The 16,396-nt window shown below is 41.7% G+C and overlaps 1 protein-coding gene across 1 annotated transcript in view; it reads left to right on the top strand.

The window, feature by feature from the left end:
* Positions 1–16,396, top strand: part of Gab2 (GRB2-associated binding protein 2) — a 113,689-nt gene that overhangs the window by 87,661 nt on the left and 9,632 nt on the right. The window contains exon 4 of the mRNA XM_013512021.1: positions 15,798–16,369. Coding sequence (XP_013367475.1) covers positions 15,798–16,369 — 572 coding nt within the window. The remainder of the gene's footprint in view (positions 1–15,797; positions 16,370–16,396) is intronic.

Raw genomic sequence — 16,396 nt, forward strand, 5'->3', positions numbered from 1 at the left:
AATGTATGAGTAAATATGTGGTGAACTTTAGGAGAGATGCAGAAACTTTGAAAAGCAGTTTACAAATTCCAAGTCCACTCCGTAGAGGCAGAAGCCACTTTAGACTGTCCCTCCCACTGGTCACAACTACACAAGCTGAACAAAACCCAAAGTATGTAATCTAAAACTTTGAAAAGTAAACAAACGGAAGGAGATTTAGATGGGAGAAAAACTTGGAGAAGGACTTCACAGAGGTAAACTTTCTGTCTCTTGTTGACTTGCCTCCATAGTGGGTCCTATTACAAAGCGGCACAAAGGGGCAAGTGGCCAAAACTCTCAGAGAAACCCCATCTTTCTAGAGGTAGAGGAGACATAAAAAGTGCCCCTTGGAGGCTAGAAAGGCATGAATATCTCAAAGTAGAGACATCTGGAGAAGGGAATCTCTAAACATTGCATGTTAAACTATGTAGCTCTTCATTCACCTCAAGTTACCCAAACCAGCATAACAAAAGCTATGTGAACTGAAATAAGATTTGAACTATCCTACAAGGGAAGACAGAATTTTCAGTCAGAAATTATCAACAGAAGACAGGTAATCCACATATTGGAATTATAAACATAGAATTTTATTTATTTAATTTTTTTGGTACACAATATGTGTGGTACTAAGGATGGAACCAAGGGCCTGTGTACTGAGCTATCTCACCAGCCCCTTTTTGTTTTTCTGAGGCAGGGCCTTTTGTGCTGACTTGTCCATGTAGGTCTCAAACTTGCAATCCTCCTTCCTCAGCCTTTCTTGGTGCCGAGTTTACAGGTGTGTGTTGCCACACCCAGCTCAGACATAGACTTTAAAAACCTCTATTATAACAATATTCTGTTATAAAGGAAAACACATTTGAAATTAGTGGAAAAGGAAAACAAAAACCTCTGATGACCCAGAAGTCTATATCCTGCAAAACTATCCTTGAAGTTTAAAAACGAAGCTAATGTATTCTCAGACAGAGGAAAAACAGAATTCCTGGGAGAGATCTGCTTTTACACAAATGGTAAATTCTTCAGGCTGAAGCAAGATGGTAGCAGAAAGAAAACTTGGGTCTTTGGGAATCATGGAAAACCAAAAAAAGTACTAAATATCTGCATAACTATAGAAGGCTTCTTCCTCTTGGTAAATTCTTAACATATGTGTAAATGTTGAAAGCAAAAATTAAACATTGTCCAGTGAAGTTTCCACCTATCTCTTCAGCTTGAGGAGCTCCCTTTACCATTTCTTGCCATATGAACCCCCAGCAAAAAATTTTCCCATCTTGCATTTATCTGTAAGTATCGTGCATTCACCTTCATTTTCTGAGAAAGCTTTTACAGGGTATAAAATTCTGGAGTGACAGTTCTATTTTCTTTCAGCACTTGAAAGATGCCATTCTGTAGTCTTCTAATTTTCACTGTTTCTAGGAAAAGATGAGTTGTTTTCATTTTTGCTCTTCTATGGGTGATGTGTTCCTTCCTCTGAATGATTTTTTTCCTTTCTTAAAAGAACTGATAAAATGTATAACATAAAATTTACCAGCTTAAACTTTTTTAAGTATACAGTTTAGTAACTACATTCATGTGTACAACCGTCTCCAGAGATCTGTTTATTCTGAAACATTCACAGTCTTCACCCATTAAACACACCCCTTTTCATCTTCCCTCAACCCCTGGGAACTATTTCTCTCTGTATGAATTTAACTTCTTAAAGCCTCATATAGTAGCAATCATACAGTGTATGTCTCCCCTCCTTCCCCCTCAGTATCAAGCATTAAACCAGGGCCTTTGCATCACACTATATCCACAGCCCTTTTTAATTTGAGACAGGGTCTTGCTAGGTTGTTTAGGCTTATCTGGAGCTTGTGATCCTCTTGCCTCAGCCTCCCAAAGTTCTAGGATTACAGGATAGCACTCCCAGATATGCCTAGATGTGATGTTGTTGTATTTACCCTTTTTGGGGCTCACTTACCTTTCTAATTCATATATTGATATTTTTTATCCAGTTCAGCAAAATTACTACCACTTATACCTTCAATTTTTTTCTGCCTCACTTTATCTCCTAGTTCTAGGACTTCACCTACTTATACACTATGCCATTTGATGCTGACCCACAGGTCCACTAATTTTGTTCATTTTTTTCAGTCTTTTTTCTTCATTGTTCTCAATTCAGATGTTTGTTTTGTTTTGTTTTGGAGACAGACAGGATCTCACTATGTAGTTCAGGCTGACCTTGAACTCACTATGTGGCCCAGGCTGGCTGCAAACTTGCACCAATTCTCTTGCCTCAACCTCCAGAATGCTTGGATTACAAGTGTGCACCACAACACCTAGCGTGATGATTTTTAATTGATATTTCAGTTCCAGGACTCTCCCTGTCCCCACTTTTTTTAAAACAATTTTTTGCTGAGTATTTGAAAAATGATGAGTGACACATCTATAAATTTCCTCAGGTGTCTTTGTAGTCCATCCTTTCCTTATCTCCTTCCTCAGGAACCAGTAATAACCTTCCTCTCACTTACTACACAATAGTTTACATTTTCTACAATTTTACATATGTGGAATCACTATGTACTGTTTTTCCTGGCTTTTTCAGCACATATTTCTGGGGTTTACTCATGTTTTTCATGCTATCACAACTTTATTCCTTTTTATTCCCAGTACTAATTCAGTGTACGTATCTTCATTTCATCATATACTTATCCATTTACATGTTGATGGATTATTTCCAGCTTTGACTGGAATTAAGACCCATTTCTGGGGATTTCAAGATAGCTGAACAGAGATGGCCAGCAGTCATTTCTGCCTCCTCAAGAAGAACCAAGGTAACAGGTTGCATTATTAGTTGAGTGACCATGGAGAATCTAGAAATTAGCAAGAGGGAGACTGGAGCCTTGTAAGATTCAGACTTGGGACACAGAATCAAAATACTCCAACCCTACTGCCCTAGCTCCCCGGCTGCCACCCTAGCTCCATGGCTGGGGAGGAAAGACCCCCTTTACAGGGATCAGGGTGAAAGGAAGAGTACTGACAAATGTCATTCCAAATGCTGGCAGTCGTGGCTGCTGGCAGGTTTCTACAGGTTTGCAGCCCAGTTAGGTAAGCAACCTGAAGTCTGCACAGTAGCCTTGCTTTGGAAAAACCTCTCACATCATCTCCTAGCTAATCCCTAGTGACATGCTGTCTTGAGATATGAACTACTGTGTGAATTTGGGCTGTGCTATTGGCAGAAACCCCTGCATACTACCATCTCTGGGGCCCCAGTGCATTCCAGAGCACTGGCTTGGCGGAGGAAGGAGGTGGTGCCTGGCAAACCCAGTTTAACCTCGAAGAATGACTCACTGAAGCTCACTTGATGCCCTGCACTGTAGGGTGCACGTGTTGCACCGTGGAAGTAATAGAGGGTCCTGCCTTCAAGAGCCAGGAGATTAGGGCACTTGCCCCCTGAGACCCAGGCTTGGCAAGCTGCATATGGACTTGGGCCAGTACCAGGACTGAAGGCAGGTTCCAGCTGCTGACAGCGATGGGAGTGAACACCTTGGTTCCCACTGCTGCCCTCCCCATTAGTCAGGGGCCTGCCCCTGTGTGTGCTCCCGTAAAGGGGCCAAGACATACAGTGCAGTGCTCACTGCCACCACCACCTCCGCCCCACTACATACGTCTAAGCATTCGCTTCTGTCAGGCCTGGGTGTCATGGCCGAGATTCTGCAGTTCTTGCCACTGCTTCTCTTCATGCAATGCTGCACCACTGCCTGGCTAGAAGACAGTGGCTTAGGTTTCCACCATTACAGTGTTGCCAGGGCCAGCGGCCCTTGCTAGTAGCATCAGTAATACCTGGAAAATCTCATTGCCCAGTTGGGACCACCACTCCCATTGTAGGAGTAGCCACACAGCAGATACCCCACACTCACCACTGTCTGCACCATACTTGCTCACACTGCCATGGTGACCCTACTCTTGTATGACCACAGAGACAGTGGGTCTCTCTGACCCCACCACGGTACTCACTATGTTCACAGTCATTAATTAGGGCCAGAGAAGCTGTAGGGAGACTATACTGCAGTGCCCAGCTAGTATGAGAGACAGCCATGCATATTAAGCCAACAGTGGAAGACCCATCTTCAGCGGAAGCCACTTAGAGAAGTGGGAGAGATAACTGGATGTGAAAATCTCAGCATAGGAGTACAAGACATGTGAAAAAACCAGGCAACACGACACCTCCAAAAGAACACAATAACTCTCTAGCAACAAAGCCCAAAGAAGTCAATGTGGATTAAAATGCCTGATTAAAAGAATGACTATTTTTCTTTTCTTTTTTTTTTTTTTTTTGGTTTTTCTCTGGTACCAGGAACCGAACTCACGACCTTGTGCTTGCCAGGCAGGCACTTTTGCCGCTGAGCTAAATCCCCAGCCCCAAGAATGACTATTTTTAAAAGCTCAGTGAGATCCAGGGGATAGAATGTTAAATGAAATTAGTAAGATAAAACAGGATATAAATGAGAAATTGTATAGAAATAGATTTTGAAAAACAACAAAAATCTTGGAAATGAAACATTCAATAGGTCAAATAAAAAATTATGGCTGAAAACCTCAACAACATACTAGAGTAAGTAGCAAAAAGACCTGACATGTCTTTTCAAGTATAAAATATGAAGAGATCATTGAAGACCTTTGTAATGCCATTAATCACACAGATCTATATTTTTAGGATACCCAAAGGTAATGGTCATAGAAAACCTGTTAAGTGAAATAATTACAGAAAACTTTCCCTAATCTTGATAAGGATATCCACATACAAGAGGCTGATAGGACTCCAGATAGACATGACCAGGAAAGATCTTCACCACAGTATATTATGTTCAACAATCAGAATTTTAAAACTTTACAGAAGAAAAAATGCCATGTCACAATGTAGGGTATCTCTATTACACTAACAAATTTCTCATTAGAAATCTTGGGCCAGAAAGGAATGTAATGACATAGTCGGACTCCTGGGAGCCGGGGTGGGAGGATGGGATGGAGAAGAGTGCCAGTGAAGAATACTATGCCCAGCAAAGTTGACCTTCAGAAATGAGAAATGAAAATCTTTGAGGACCAGCAAAAAATAAAGAATTCATGACCACCAGACCAGCCTTATGGGAGATGCTTAAGGGACTCCTACATCCTAAAGCAAAAGAAAACTTACTACCATGATGAAAACATGTGAAAGTATATGTCCTACTAGAAGATAGGATAACACAAAAGAGAAGTAGAAAAAATCAAGCCTTATCAATACTCAGGCTAGGGGTATAACTCAGTAGTAGAGTGTCCACCTACCATGCACAAGGCCCTGAACCAGAAAACCATCAAATCACAAAATAAAAGAACAAAGAATATTTAAAACAATCTTTAAAAATCAACATGAGGGTTGGGGATGTAGCTCAGTGGCATAGCACCTGCCTGGCAAGCTCAAGGCCCTGAGTTCAAGTCCTGGTACCAAAAAAGAAAAAGAAAAAAATCAGCAACATGAGTAAGTCATTACCCATCAACAACAGCTTTGAGTGCAAGTAGGCTGAATTCTCCAGTTAAAATACAGTCTGGCTGAATGGATTAAAAATGAGATCCAACGGACAGGCATGGTGGCGTGTGTATGTAACCCCAGCACTCAGGAGACTGAATCAGGAAGATCGCTGTGAGTTTTAGGCCAGCCACCTGAGTCATAAAGTGAGTTCAAAGTAGCCTGAACTGCATAGTGAAACCCTGTCTCAAAAAGACAAAAAAATAAAGAAAGAAAGAAAACAAGGCCCAAGAATATCCATCCTTCAAAACTCACTTCACCAATAAAAACACACATAAACCCAAAGAGAAAGGGTAGGAAGTGATATTGCAAGTGAATGGAAACCCAAAGTAAGCAAGAATTAACTATACTTATATTTAAGAAAATAGACTTTAAGAAAGTCACTATTTAATGATTAAGAGATTAATACAATTTTAAGTGCATATGCATCTAAGGTTGATACACTCAATTTTATAAAACAAATACCAGAACTAAAAGAAAGATATGCTCTGATATAACATTGGGGTATTTGAATACCCCACTTTCATCAATGGACAGGTCACCCAGACAAAAAGTCGACAAAAAACATCAAACTAAACTATGTTATAAACGAATGGACTTACCGGGCATGGTGGAGCATGCCTGTAATCCCAGCACTCAGGAGGCTGAGGTAGGAGGATCACTACAAGTTCAAGATAAACCTTGGCTACAAAGTGAGCTCAAGGCCAGCCTGAACTGCATAGTGAAATCCAGTCTCAAAAAGACTAAATAAATAAATAAATAAATAAATGAATGAATGAATGGACTTCAGCTTATACAATATATATTCTTTTTATCAGCACATGGAACTTTCCCTACAGTAAACTACATATAAGGCCACAGATCTTTTTATTTTTCCAAGCCAAACCCAGGCTGACTTCAAACTCGAGATCCTTCTGCCTTGGCCTCACAATTACTAACATTATGCGCACACATCATCACACCTTGTAAAAGCCCTAACAAATTTTTAAAAATTAAAAGTATAACCTGTGTCTTTCCTGATCACAGTGGAATAAAACTAGAAGCCAATAGAGATTTTAGCAACTATACAAATACAGAGAGACTGAACAGTATACTTTTGAATGAACAATGGGTCATATAAGAAATAAAAAACATTTCAAATTTTCTTACAGAACTTGTAAAATACAGCAAAAACAGAACTAAAAGGGATGTTCATAGGAATAAGTGCTTATATAAAAAGATCAAAAGATAACAAATAATCTAATTTTGTATCTCAAATATTTAAGAAAAGCAGAAAACCCAAATGCAAAATTAGGCAAAGGATGAAGACTAAAGCTTATTATTCATCCTTAAAAAGTTACTTTAAAATAGTACATCATGGACCTAGAAACAAGACAGGACTAAAACAGTGATTCAAAACAGTGTGAAAGAAATACGGGGTGATCAGAAGAGAGTTTTTCTGTGGTTCTTGTATTACTCTAGAATGGAGATGTCTTGTGTTGTTTGTAAGATACAAATGTTAAAATTACAAAAATCTATAGTTTGCAAATCAGTAGAAATTTTAAAGGCCTTAATCACAATCAAAGAAGAGTTAAAGAAGTATAGAAACACCAGGAAATAAAAAATACAAACCAACAATTTAGAAATAAATGCAAATAAAAGTGTTTCAGCCATAATATATATTTTTTCCTGAAGAAAAAATACCTTACAAGTTTGAGGCTAGCGTGGGCTACATACTGAGTTCAAAACCAGCCTTGGCTGGGCGTGGTGGTGCACCCCTGTAATCCCAGCACTCAGGAGGCGGAGGCAGGAGGCTCACTTCAAGTTCAAAACCAGCCTGGACTGCAAAGTGAGTTTAAGACCAGCCTGAATTGCATAGCGAGACCCTGTCTCAAAAAGACAGACCAGACAAAAAAAAAAAAAAAAAAAGCAGCCTGAACATAGTGAAACCCTGTTCCCCCCGCCAAAAAAAAGTATGAGCAATTGAATCAACTAAACATGTATCTATGTATGCATGTCTGTCTATACACATATACACACACATTCTGTCTATGTCTGGTTTGTGTAAGTTAATGTCCTAGTTCCACTCATTTTGCTGCAAATTACAGGATTTCACTCTTTATAAAATGCTGTTTGCCCTCATAGGAAGCTAAAATAAGCTAACAAATGAGGAATAATGATTACTGAAGGTTCAAAAGGTTGTTGCAGAAGTGGATAAAGGGAGGCTGGATTTGGTCATGTATGCTATATGCATGTACTCTAAGCATTTGGTCATGTATGCTATATGCAAGTGTGGAACTATCACTGAACCTCATTATGTGTACAAGTAATGTGTTATTAAAAATAAATTAAAAGGTGTGTCTTTTCACATTGTTACTATGCATGGTTGTACACATTAATGGGTTTCATTTTGGCAGATTTGTTCATGCACATAACATACTTTAATCATTCCTCCTCATCCCCCTCCTTACTCCACCCTTCCCTAGTGTTGTGTTTGGGAGGGATTTCAGTGTGTATAATGTATTTTGATCATATTCATGCCCCATGTGAGACCCTCCCTTCTTCGCTTTTTCTTATCTAATGACAGGAAAAATTTAAAAAGAACATCAGCCCTTCAAGCCAGGTGTAGGGCCACACACCTATAATCCCAGCACTCAGGAGGCTGAGGCAGGAGGATCATTGCAAGTTCGAGGCCTACCTGGGCTCCATACTGAGTTCAGTGCCAGCCTGAACTACAGTGAGACCCTATTGGGAAAAAAAGAACATGATCCTTTCATATCATACCACTCAAGAAGTAAATGTATCAAAGACCTGAATATAAAATCTAATACTATGAAATTCCTAGAAGAAACCATTTCTCTTGGGCATGGTGGTATATTTTGTAATCCCAGAATTTTAGAGGCTGAGGCAGGACAGTTGCCAGTTCCAGACCAGCCTGGGCCATTTAGTGAGACCCTGTCTCAAAACAAAGGAGAAGGGAAAGAGGAAGGAAGAAAAAGAAAGAAGGAGAAGGAGGAGAAGAAAGAGAAGGGGGGGAGGAGGAGGAGAAGAAAGCATTTCTGTGGCCTTGGGGGTAACCAGAATTTTTATATAAGACACAAAAAAACCAAAATCATAGAAGAGAAAAATTATGATGTACTTTTATCAAAATTAGTACTTTTATTCAAAATACCTCATTAAGAAAATGGCAAGTCAAAGAATTTGAGTAAATATTCAAAACACATATCTGATGAAGGGTTTGTTTCTAGAGGACATAAAGAAGTTTTATACCCAATAAGAAGAAAAGCAGCTCATATTTTTAGTGAGCAAAAGAGTTGAACAGATATTTCATTTTTAAAAAGGTATAAGAATGGCCAATAAACACATGAACAGATGTTGGGTGGTCTAGGAAATGCAAATTAAAACCTCAGGTTCTGCTTGCCTCCCGTGGGATGGCTCCATTAAAAAGCCTAACAGTGTGAGTGTGAATAGGCTTTAATCTTGCACTGCCACTGACATTTACATTATATGCTGCGTGCTCCAGAAGAAAGGAGTGATGCCTTGCAGTTAAAAAAAAAACTTCCACCACATGTTACTTACCCCACATGATCTCCACAGTAATTCAGAAGGTTACGTTGGAGTCGAGACTACGGAGCAGCTCCAATCCGCTCACCCACTTCTGCCTGTCATAAATTAGACAGAAACGTATCTGACTGAATTACCACAGTGAAAAGTACTTACTGAGACAAGTAACACCAACCTTGTTTATGGAGGGACCTGATTCAGACTATAATAGATTAGATATCTTAGAGATAAAAGTATGAATTATTTATCATTACTTTGGATGTAGTAGCCATTGTCCTTCCTCTGAGTACTAGATAATATGTATTCCTGTTAAAATAACTTCAGTTTTCAAATTTTAGACCTTCTACTGAAGTATAGTATCTGTTCAGATAAGTATCTATTACCAAAGGAAATAGTTTTGAACTGGAATTACCATGACAGATTTTTTTTTTTGTCTTTGAAGACAAATTAATTTCACTGAATTAATTTTTGCCCTGAAGCCTTTGGGGCCTCATTTCAGATTCTAGTCAGTGTCTGTCTTCTTATTTCAAGGAGACTGTTAAACCTGTTACAGGTGATACATTGAGGTGAATTGCCTAACTTGAAAACCCATAATTCTGATGAAGGTTGAAGGGTAGAAAATTCCGAGTGATGGGATTCCAGTATCATTGACCCTGCAGCAGTGCTCCTCACAAAGATGATGAGTAAAAGGTAAAATGAGAAATGTGCACCAAGAATTTCACCACGGTTAATCTTTCCCGTGGCTTCCCTGACTCATTCACTCACTGGCTTTGATTGGCTAAAGGCAAAATACATCACTTTTAGTTTCATTTAGTCCCACAAATGAAGCATTTCCCTGTGATTGTAGAAAGGAGATGGATTTACAATTGGCAGCCGCAAGGACTTGAGCTACAAAAATCATCTCATTTCTTTTTGCCCCCAGTGCTAGAGTTCAAATGCGGAGCCTTGTGCATATTAATAACTCATTTCTTTTTTTTTCTTTCTTTTTTTTTTTAACTTATTTCTTAAAGATTATAAACACAGTTTTCTTTCTACACAGGAAGGGCCCATTTGGGGTGGGGTCAAGTGCTGGAGAATGGTCCAAATGACCTCATAAGATTGCCAGAGACAGTCACAAGACTAAGTGGTGGTTATTCTACTTATAAACACATCTGTGTTAGGTTTCCCTTATGGGGGAAACATACCCATTAAAAATCAACTGGGCCTTCATCATTAAGGTGCTTGGTCTTGTAGAGTAGACATGAGGAAAATCATGGTGTGGTTTGAAAATGGCCAGACACGTGCCTGTAATCACAATACTCTGGGAAGCTGAGGCAGGAGGATCACAAGTTCAAACTCAGCCTGGACAAGGTAGTGACTTACTAAGACCCTGTCTCAAAAACCTAAGAAACCATTTCTAAAAGCCAAGAGTTTATAGGTTGATATTAATACCAAAGCATATGCAAGAGCCCCTCACTAAGAGCCTCTGGAGCAGCTAGGAATGGTGGGAAAGTAATTTCTCCAAACTTTTTCCTGCCCCTCCACACTGGAATATCATCCTGCACCGGTTTTGACATTTAATGTTTTCCTTATCTGATATGTAAGGGTGATACTTCTCTCTCAGAATGGCTGGATTTAAACAGCGCTCTCCTTGATTCTTGCCCAGCACTCTAGCATAGTTTGTGTAAGCGGGGCCCAGAGACCGGAAGACGAGAAAGACTTCTTCTCCATATGAGTATGTCCTCCTTTGGGCACGTTTATTTATCTTGCTGAACAACTCTTACCTAATTGCTGAAGTAATGATCATGCCCTCTCAACCTACATCAGTATTATCTGCCATCTGCCAGGCCCCGTGCCAGAGTACAGGACATGGCCCTCTGCCTTCTAGTGCACGTGGTCTGGCAGAAGTGGAAAGATACTGGCGAGCATAATAAACCCCAGCTGAACGCTGGGGCAGAAGCAGGGTGCTGTGCAAGCACAGAGGAGCAGGGACTGAAGTGAAAGAAACTCGGGAGATGCTGTGCCTTTGTGACGTAAAAGGCTTCTTTTGGACTTTGCATGTTGATGCATCAGAGAGAAGTGAGTATTGTGAGCTCAGGGCTGGAGCGTAGACTATGTGGGACGTGTGTGAGAATGAGTTAGTAGTTCTGTGACCTAGAGAAGAGGATGCTGGGACAGAGGGAAGCTGGGACATAGGTTGTGTAAGGGAAGGCTTCAAGCTGCTGGTCCAAAGGATTTGAGCCAAGCTCAGGAAAAGCATGGCAGCACCACACTTTATTACTCATTTGTTTATGTATACATTTGCTAACTTGTTTATGTAATCAACATTATTTACTACATGACAAACATTAGTTGGGTGCTGAGGAGAAGAAAAGGAATACAACAGTTTCTTTTCTCAAAGAAGTCACAGTCTGTTGGTGGAGACAAGTAACAGTGGTACATAATACAGATAGCAGTTGCTGCCTGCTCCAAGAACAGAGTTAATTTAAGCGTGATTGATTATTCTTGGAGGTAAGATGTGCCATTTGAGGTGAGCGTGAAGGATTAGGAGCCTGCTAGACTGAAGTAAGAATTAGCCCTTCCATGCAGAGTAAACAACAAAGCCAGAGGATCAACTCAGTGGGGCCCATTGGGAACATAGCAAAGTTTGGTTTGAGTACTTCCTAGAGTATCAGAGACCCTTTCTACAGCACCAGTTATCAGAGATCCCCCCTTGAGTTCCCCATCTCCTGCCCGGAGTTACAGCACAAGGCGAGAAAGAAAAAAAGAGACAAGAATTGCAATTGCCAGGACTCTGGGACGATCAGTGTCTCTGGCAGCAAAGACCAAGAATCTCCAGCTAGCCACCGTTTTATTTAGCCCATGCAGGGGGACGGGGAGGTGCTTTTCCCGGAACAGCATAGAAGTAGTGATTGAATGGGCAGCCACTCACTTAACATTTTAACATAAATGAAACAAGTTCAGATTCATCCCCACACCTGGGTGCTAGTTTCCCTATATTGTCCTCAGCAAACTTCATCCTGCTCTGTAAGCTTCACTGACCAAGGGGAAGCAGATTTCTGCATTCTGAAGCCAGCCCACAACGCAGGGCAAGGAGGGTCTCAGACAGATTTTATGTCAATTTATAATTTGTAGTCCGCAACACTAGAGTAGGAGAGGGACCTAGAGAGAACAGACTGGGGAGAGGAGTTGGAATAAACCTAAGAAATTGGGGGGTAGTATATTGCGCATGTTTGGATGGAGTGGTTGGGAAAGTAAATACCAGTAGGATGTAGAGGATCAGAGAGGCCCTAGGAAGATGAGAAGGAAATTAATTAGCCCTCTAATCCATAAAAAAAAATCTGAAGGAACTGAAGTGGACTCAGTAAGACCTGACGGGTTAGTGAGTGACAAATGGGAATGTGGGTAATTTCCTGCTTTCTGGCTTCCCTAGCCTGGGGAGTCAGGAGCAGCAGATTTCAGGTAGAAGATAATGAGTGCATTCTTGCATATATTCAAGGTTACCGCTGGACACCAGTGATCTTTTCCCTACCCCTAGTCTCACCATTAAATTTTTCAGAGGTTTCCTGTACCCCACATCCCTGGACCGGACCCTCCACTGTCATCTCAAAGCACACACCCCGACCCCAACCAGTGCTGGGGATCAAACCCAAAAAATCATGCCTGCTAGACAAGCATTCTACCACTGAGCCAAACCCCAAGCTAATTTAATTTTTTAATTCACAGATACCATTGCATGATTTGGTTGTGTTCAGTGTTTTGAAAACATACATACGTAATTTGTTAAATCAAGCAAATTAAAAATCACGTTACCTCAGTTATCATTCTTGTGGAAAGAGTGCATAACCTCCACTCTTTCTCAGAATCAAAGTGTGTCATCATTAACCATAGTCACTGTACTATACAACAGATCTCTTGAAATTTATTCCCCTGTCTCTCTATAATTATGCATCCTGTACATCTCCCCTGCCACCTCCCCTGTGCATCCCAGCTTCCGTTAACCACCATTATCTCTGCCTCAATGAGATCAACTTTTTCAGATTCCATATATGAGTGAGATGCAGCAGTTGCCTTTTCTCAGCTTTAACTTTTAATATACTTCCTCCAGCCTGAGCAGTTTGCACATCCTTGAACTGACCATGTTGTGTATGTGCCTCCAATGAGAACACCTTTTGCTTTTCTTGCTGCCCTTCCTCCTAGATTCCTTCAGATATAACATCTTCATGAAGCCTTCCCTGACATGGTCTACCACAGCACCACCAGTGGTGGTCAGAATAGATCTGTCAGCAGACACATACTCCCCACTCCACCTCATAGAGAGATTTGCAGGTTGTCACCACTGTAGTGCAGCAACACATACCCCACTCCACATACCACCCCTCGCAGGGCAGGTGGCATCTGTGTATCCATTATGCCTGGTCTAGAGGCAAAGAAGGACATCCATAAATGTTCCTTAAATGAGCAAATCCAGATGGGAGCAATCCAACAGAGTTGGAAGATTCCAAAGGACAAAGTGAAAAGCACCAAAACCAATGTGAGTTATGTGAACCCTTTAGGTCTACTTTCAGGCACCCCCTCCTGCTGTATTATCTAGGTGTATGTTGTCAGCTTGATTTATGTGTATGGAAGGGATTAAAAGGGGAGAAAGTAAAGCCAAGTGTTGTGGTGCATGCTTGTAAACCCAGCACAGAGGCTGAAGAAGCATGAGGATCATCACAAGTTCAAGGCCACCCTGGGCTCCATAGTTAGTTCAAAGCCAGTCTGAACTACATAGCAGGACCCTGTCTCAAAAAAAAAAAAACAAAAACAGAAATAAATAAGGGAGAAGGAAGGCAGAGGCCCAGGCAGGAGATCTGGTAAAGGCTTAGGGACTAAATAGAAACTGCCAGCCATCCAGGACCCAGATTTACTTGAGAGCCTGATCTACACAAGTTTCCTTCCTTTCCAAACTTCTGGCCCCTGTTTTCTACCCCCACCTGGTGGCCACATTGCTAAATGACAAGCTCCCCTGAACTGAGAGCGCTTCTGTAAGGCAGCAAGCAGTTCCAGAGATTGGCCCCTGCTTTGTGACACACACACCCAGCCCAACACCCACACACACACACACACACAGAAGGGCACAAAGATTTGTGTGTGTAGGAGACCTGCCTTGTTCTGGTGTCAAGCTCCACAAGTTTATTGTCAGGTTTTTAAAGATGCTTCCTACCTCCAAAAGGCTGATAATCACTGCTGTAAAATATTGAGTCATATTTTTTTTCCAAATAAAGTCCTCTAAAGAGGCCAGGAATATAGCTCAGCAGCACAGCACCTGCCTGGCAAGCGTGAGGCCCTTAGTGTGATTCCCGGTGCAAAAACCACAACAATGAAATCCTCTAAAGAATTATAGTATAAAAGATAAGGGAAGCAGATCTGGATCCCTACTACTTAAAACTTTACACTCTGATTTCCCAAAGTATTTACACAGAACATAGAATCTAGTTCTTGTAAAACCAAAGGCTTTCTAGCAGTCTCAGAGCCAGATGAACCCCTAGATGTCAGTGAAACCCACTAGGTCACACCTGGGAGGGGGACTTGGTGTCGCTCATGGGGCATATGGCAGCAGTATTGGAATCTAACTCAAATTATTCTCTTTTACTTCCCTGTCTTTACTGCTTGGGCTGCTTAATCACTGTTGGCGGGGAGGTGCATCCTGAATGTAGTTCCCAAGTAGAAAACCATTTTTCCTATATATTTTTAGATTTCTGGAAAGAGCTTAATGCCTCTCAACAAACCATAATACAAAGTAGAAGATAAATCTACAGCTTACACTTAAGCTTACAATTAAATCTGTACAACTTACAGATACATCAGTACTAATGAGCTAGTGTGTTTCACAGAGGGAAAACTAAGACTCAGACATAGAATGACCTTCCCTGCCCCCTCTTGAGACAGGGTCTCACTGTACAGTTCAGGCTAGCCTTGAATTCACTATGTCGCCCAGGCTGGCCACAAACTCACAGCAAGCCTCCCACCTCAATCTCCCAAGTGCTGGAATTACAGGTGTGCACCACTGTGCCCAGCTGTTGCCTGTTATTTTCTGACAACAGCTTCAGGGTTCTTTCCACTATCTCATAGCCTTTATATTGAAATGTATGTATCTTGGTACTTAAAACACTGAACAAGTGAATATTAGTTTAGGAAGAGAGTGTGATCTCTTCCAATGACAGCCATCTGGAGACTGAGCAGGGATAAAGACTAACATCTGTAACTAGATATACTAGTCTATTCTTTTTATATATATATATTTATAAAAGTTAGTGATTTCTTTTTTTATTTTTGGTCTTTTTGAGACAGGGTCTCACTACACAGTTCAGGCTGGCCTTGAGCTCACTTTGTAGCCCAGGCTGGTCTTGAACTAGCAAAGATCCTCCTGCCTCAGCCTCCCGAGCGCTGGGATTATAGGTGCGCGCCACCACACCTGGCTTGTTATACTAGCCTATTCTAAATGACTTTCAAAACGTGTTTCTCATCACCATTTTATAGATACATAGAGTTCCAAAAACAAAGTGGCTTGTCCAAGGTCACACAGCTAGTACATGGCAGGTCTTAGGTAACTGACTCCTCAGACTGTGTTTTCTCCATACCAGTGAGCTGCCTGGGGCTCTCCACATCCATCTTGCCCCCTGAGGACAGTTTTGGCCTCTTTTCACTGTCAGCCCCGCTCTTCTTTCTCTCCTAGGAGTGCCAGCTTTTCTCAGGGGACGAGGCAGAAGAGCGACACAGCTGTGCAGAGACTTGCCCAGGGCAATGGACACTGTGTCAACGGGGTCAGTGGTCAAGTCCATGGCTTCTACAGCCTTCCCAAGCCAAGCCGACACAATGCGGAGTTCAGAGACAGCACCTATGACCTCCCTCGCAGCCTGGCCGCCCACGGCCGCACAAAGGGCAGCCTCACAGGGTCTGAGACGGACAATGAAGACGTGTACACCTTCAAGACACCTAGCAACACCCTGTGCAGGGAGTTCGGGGACCTTCTGGTGGACAACATGGATGTTCCAACCACTCCACTCTCAGCCTACCAGATCCCTAGGACATTCACGCTAGACAGGAACCACAATGCCATGTCTGTGGCCGCTCCTGCGGATTCAGCCATAGCCCCCCCTCCCCGGCCCCCCAAGCCAAGTCAATCAGAAACACCTCGATGGGGCAGCCCTCAGCAGAGACCCCAAATCAGTGAAAATAGATCTGTCGCCGCCACAATCCCCAGGCGCAACACGCTCCCAGCAATGGACAACAGCCGGCTGCACCGAGGTCAGTGTACAGTGTAGTGGAGCCCTA

This window comes from Chinchilla lanigera, unplaced genomic scaffold (genome assembly GCF_000276665.1).
Source record: "Chinchilla lanigera isolate Chin_1 unplaced genomic scaffold, ChiLan1.0 scaffold00013, whole genome shotgun sequence".
NCBI classification, from domain to species: Eukaryota; Metazoa; Chordata; class Mammalia; order Rodentia; family Chinchillidae; genus Chinchilla; species Chinchilla lanigera.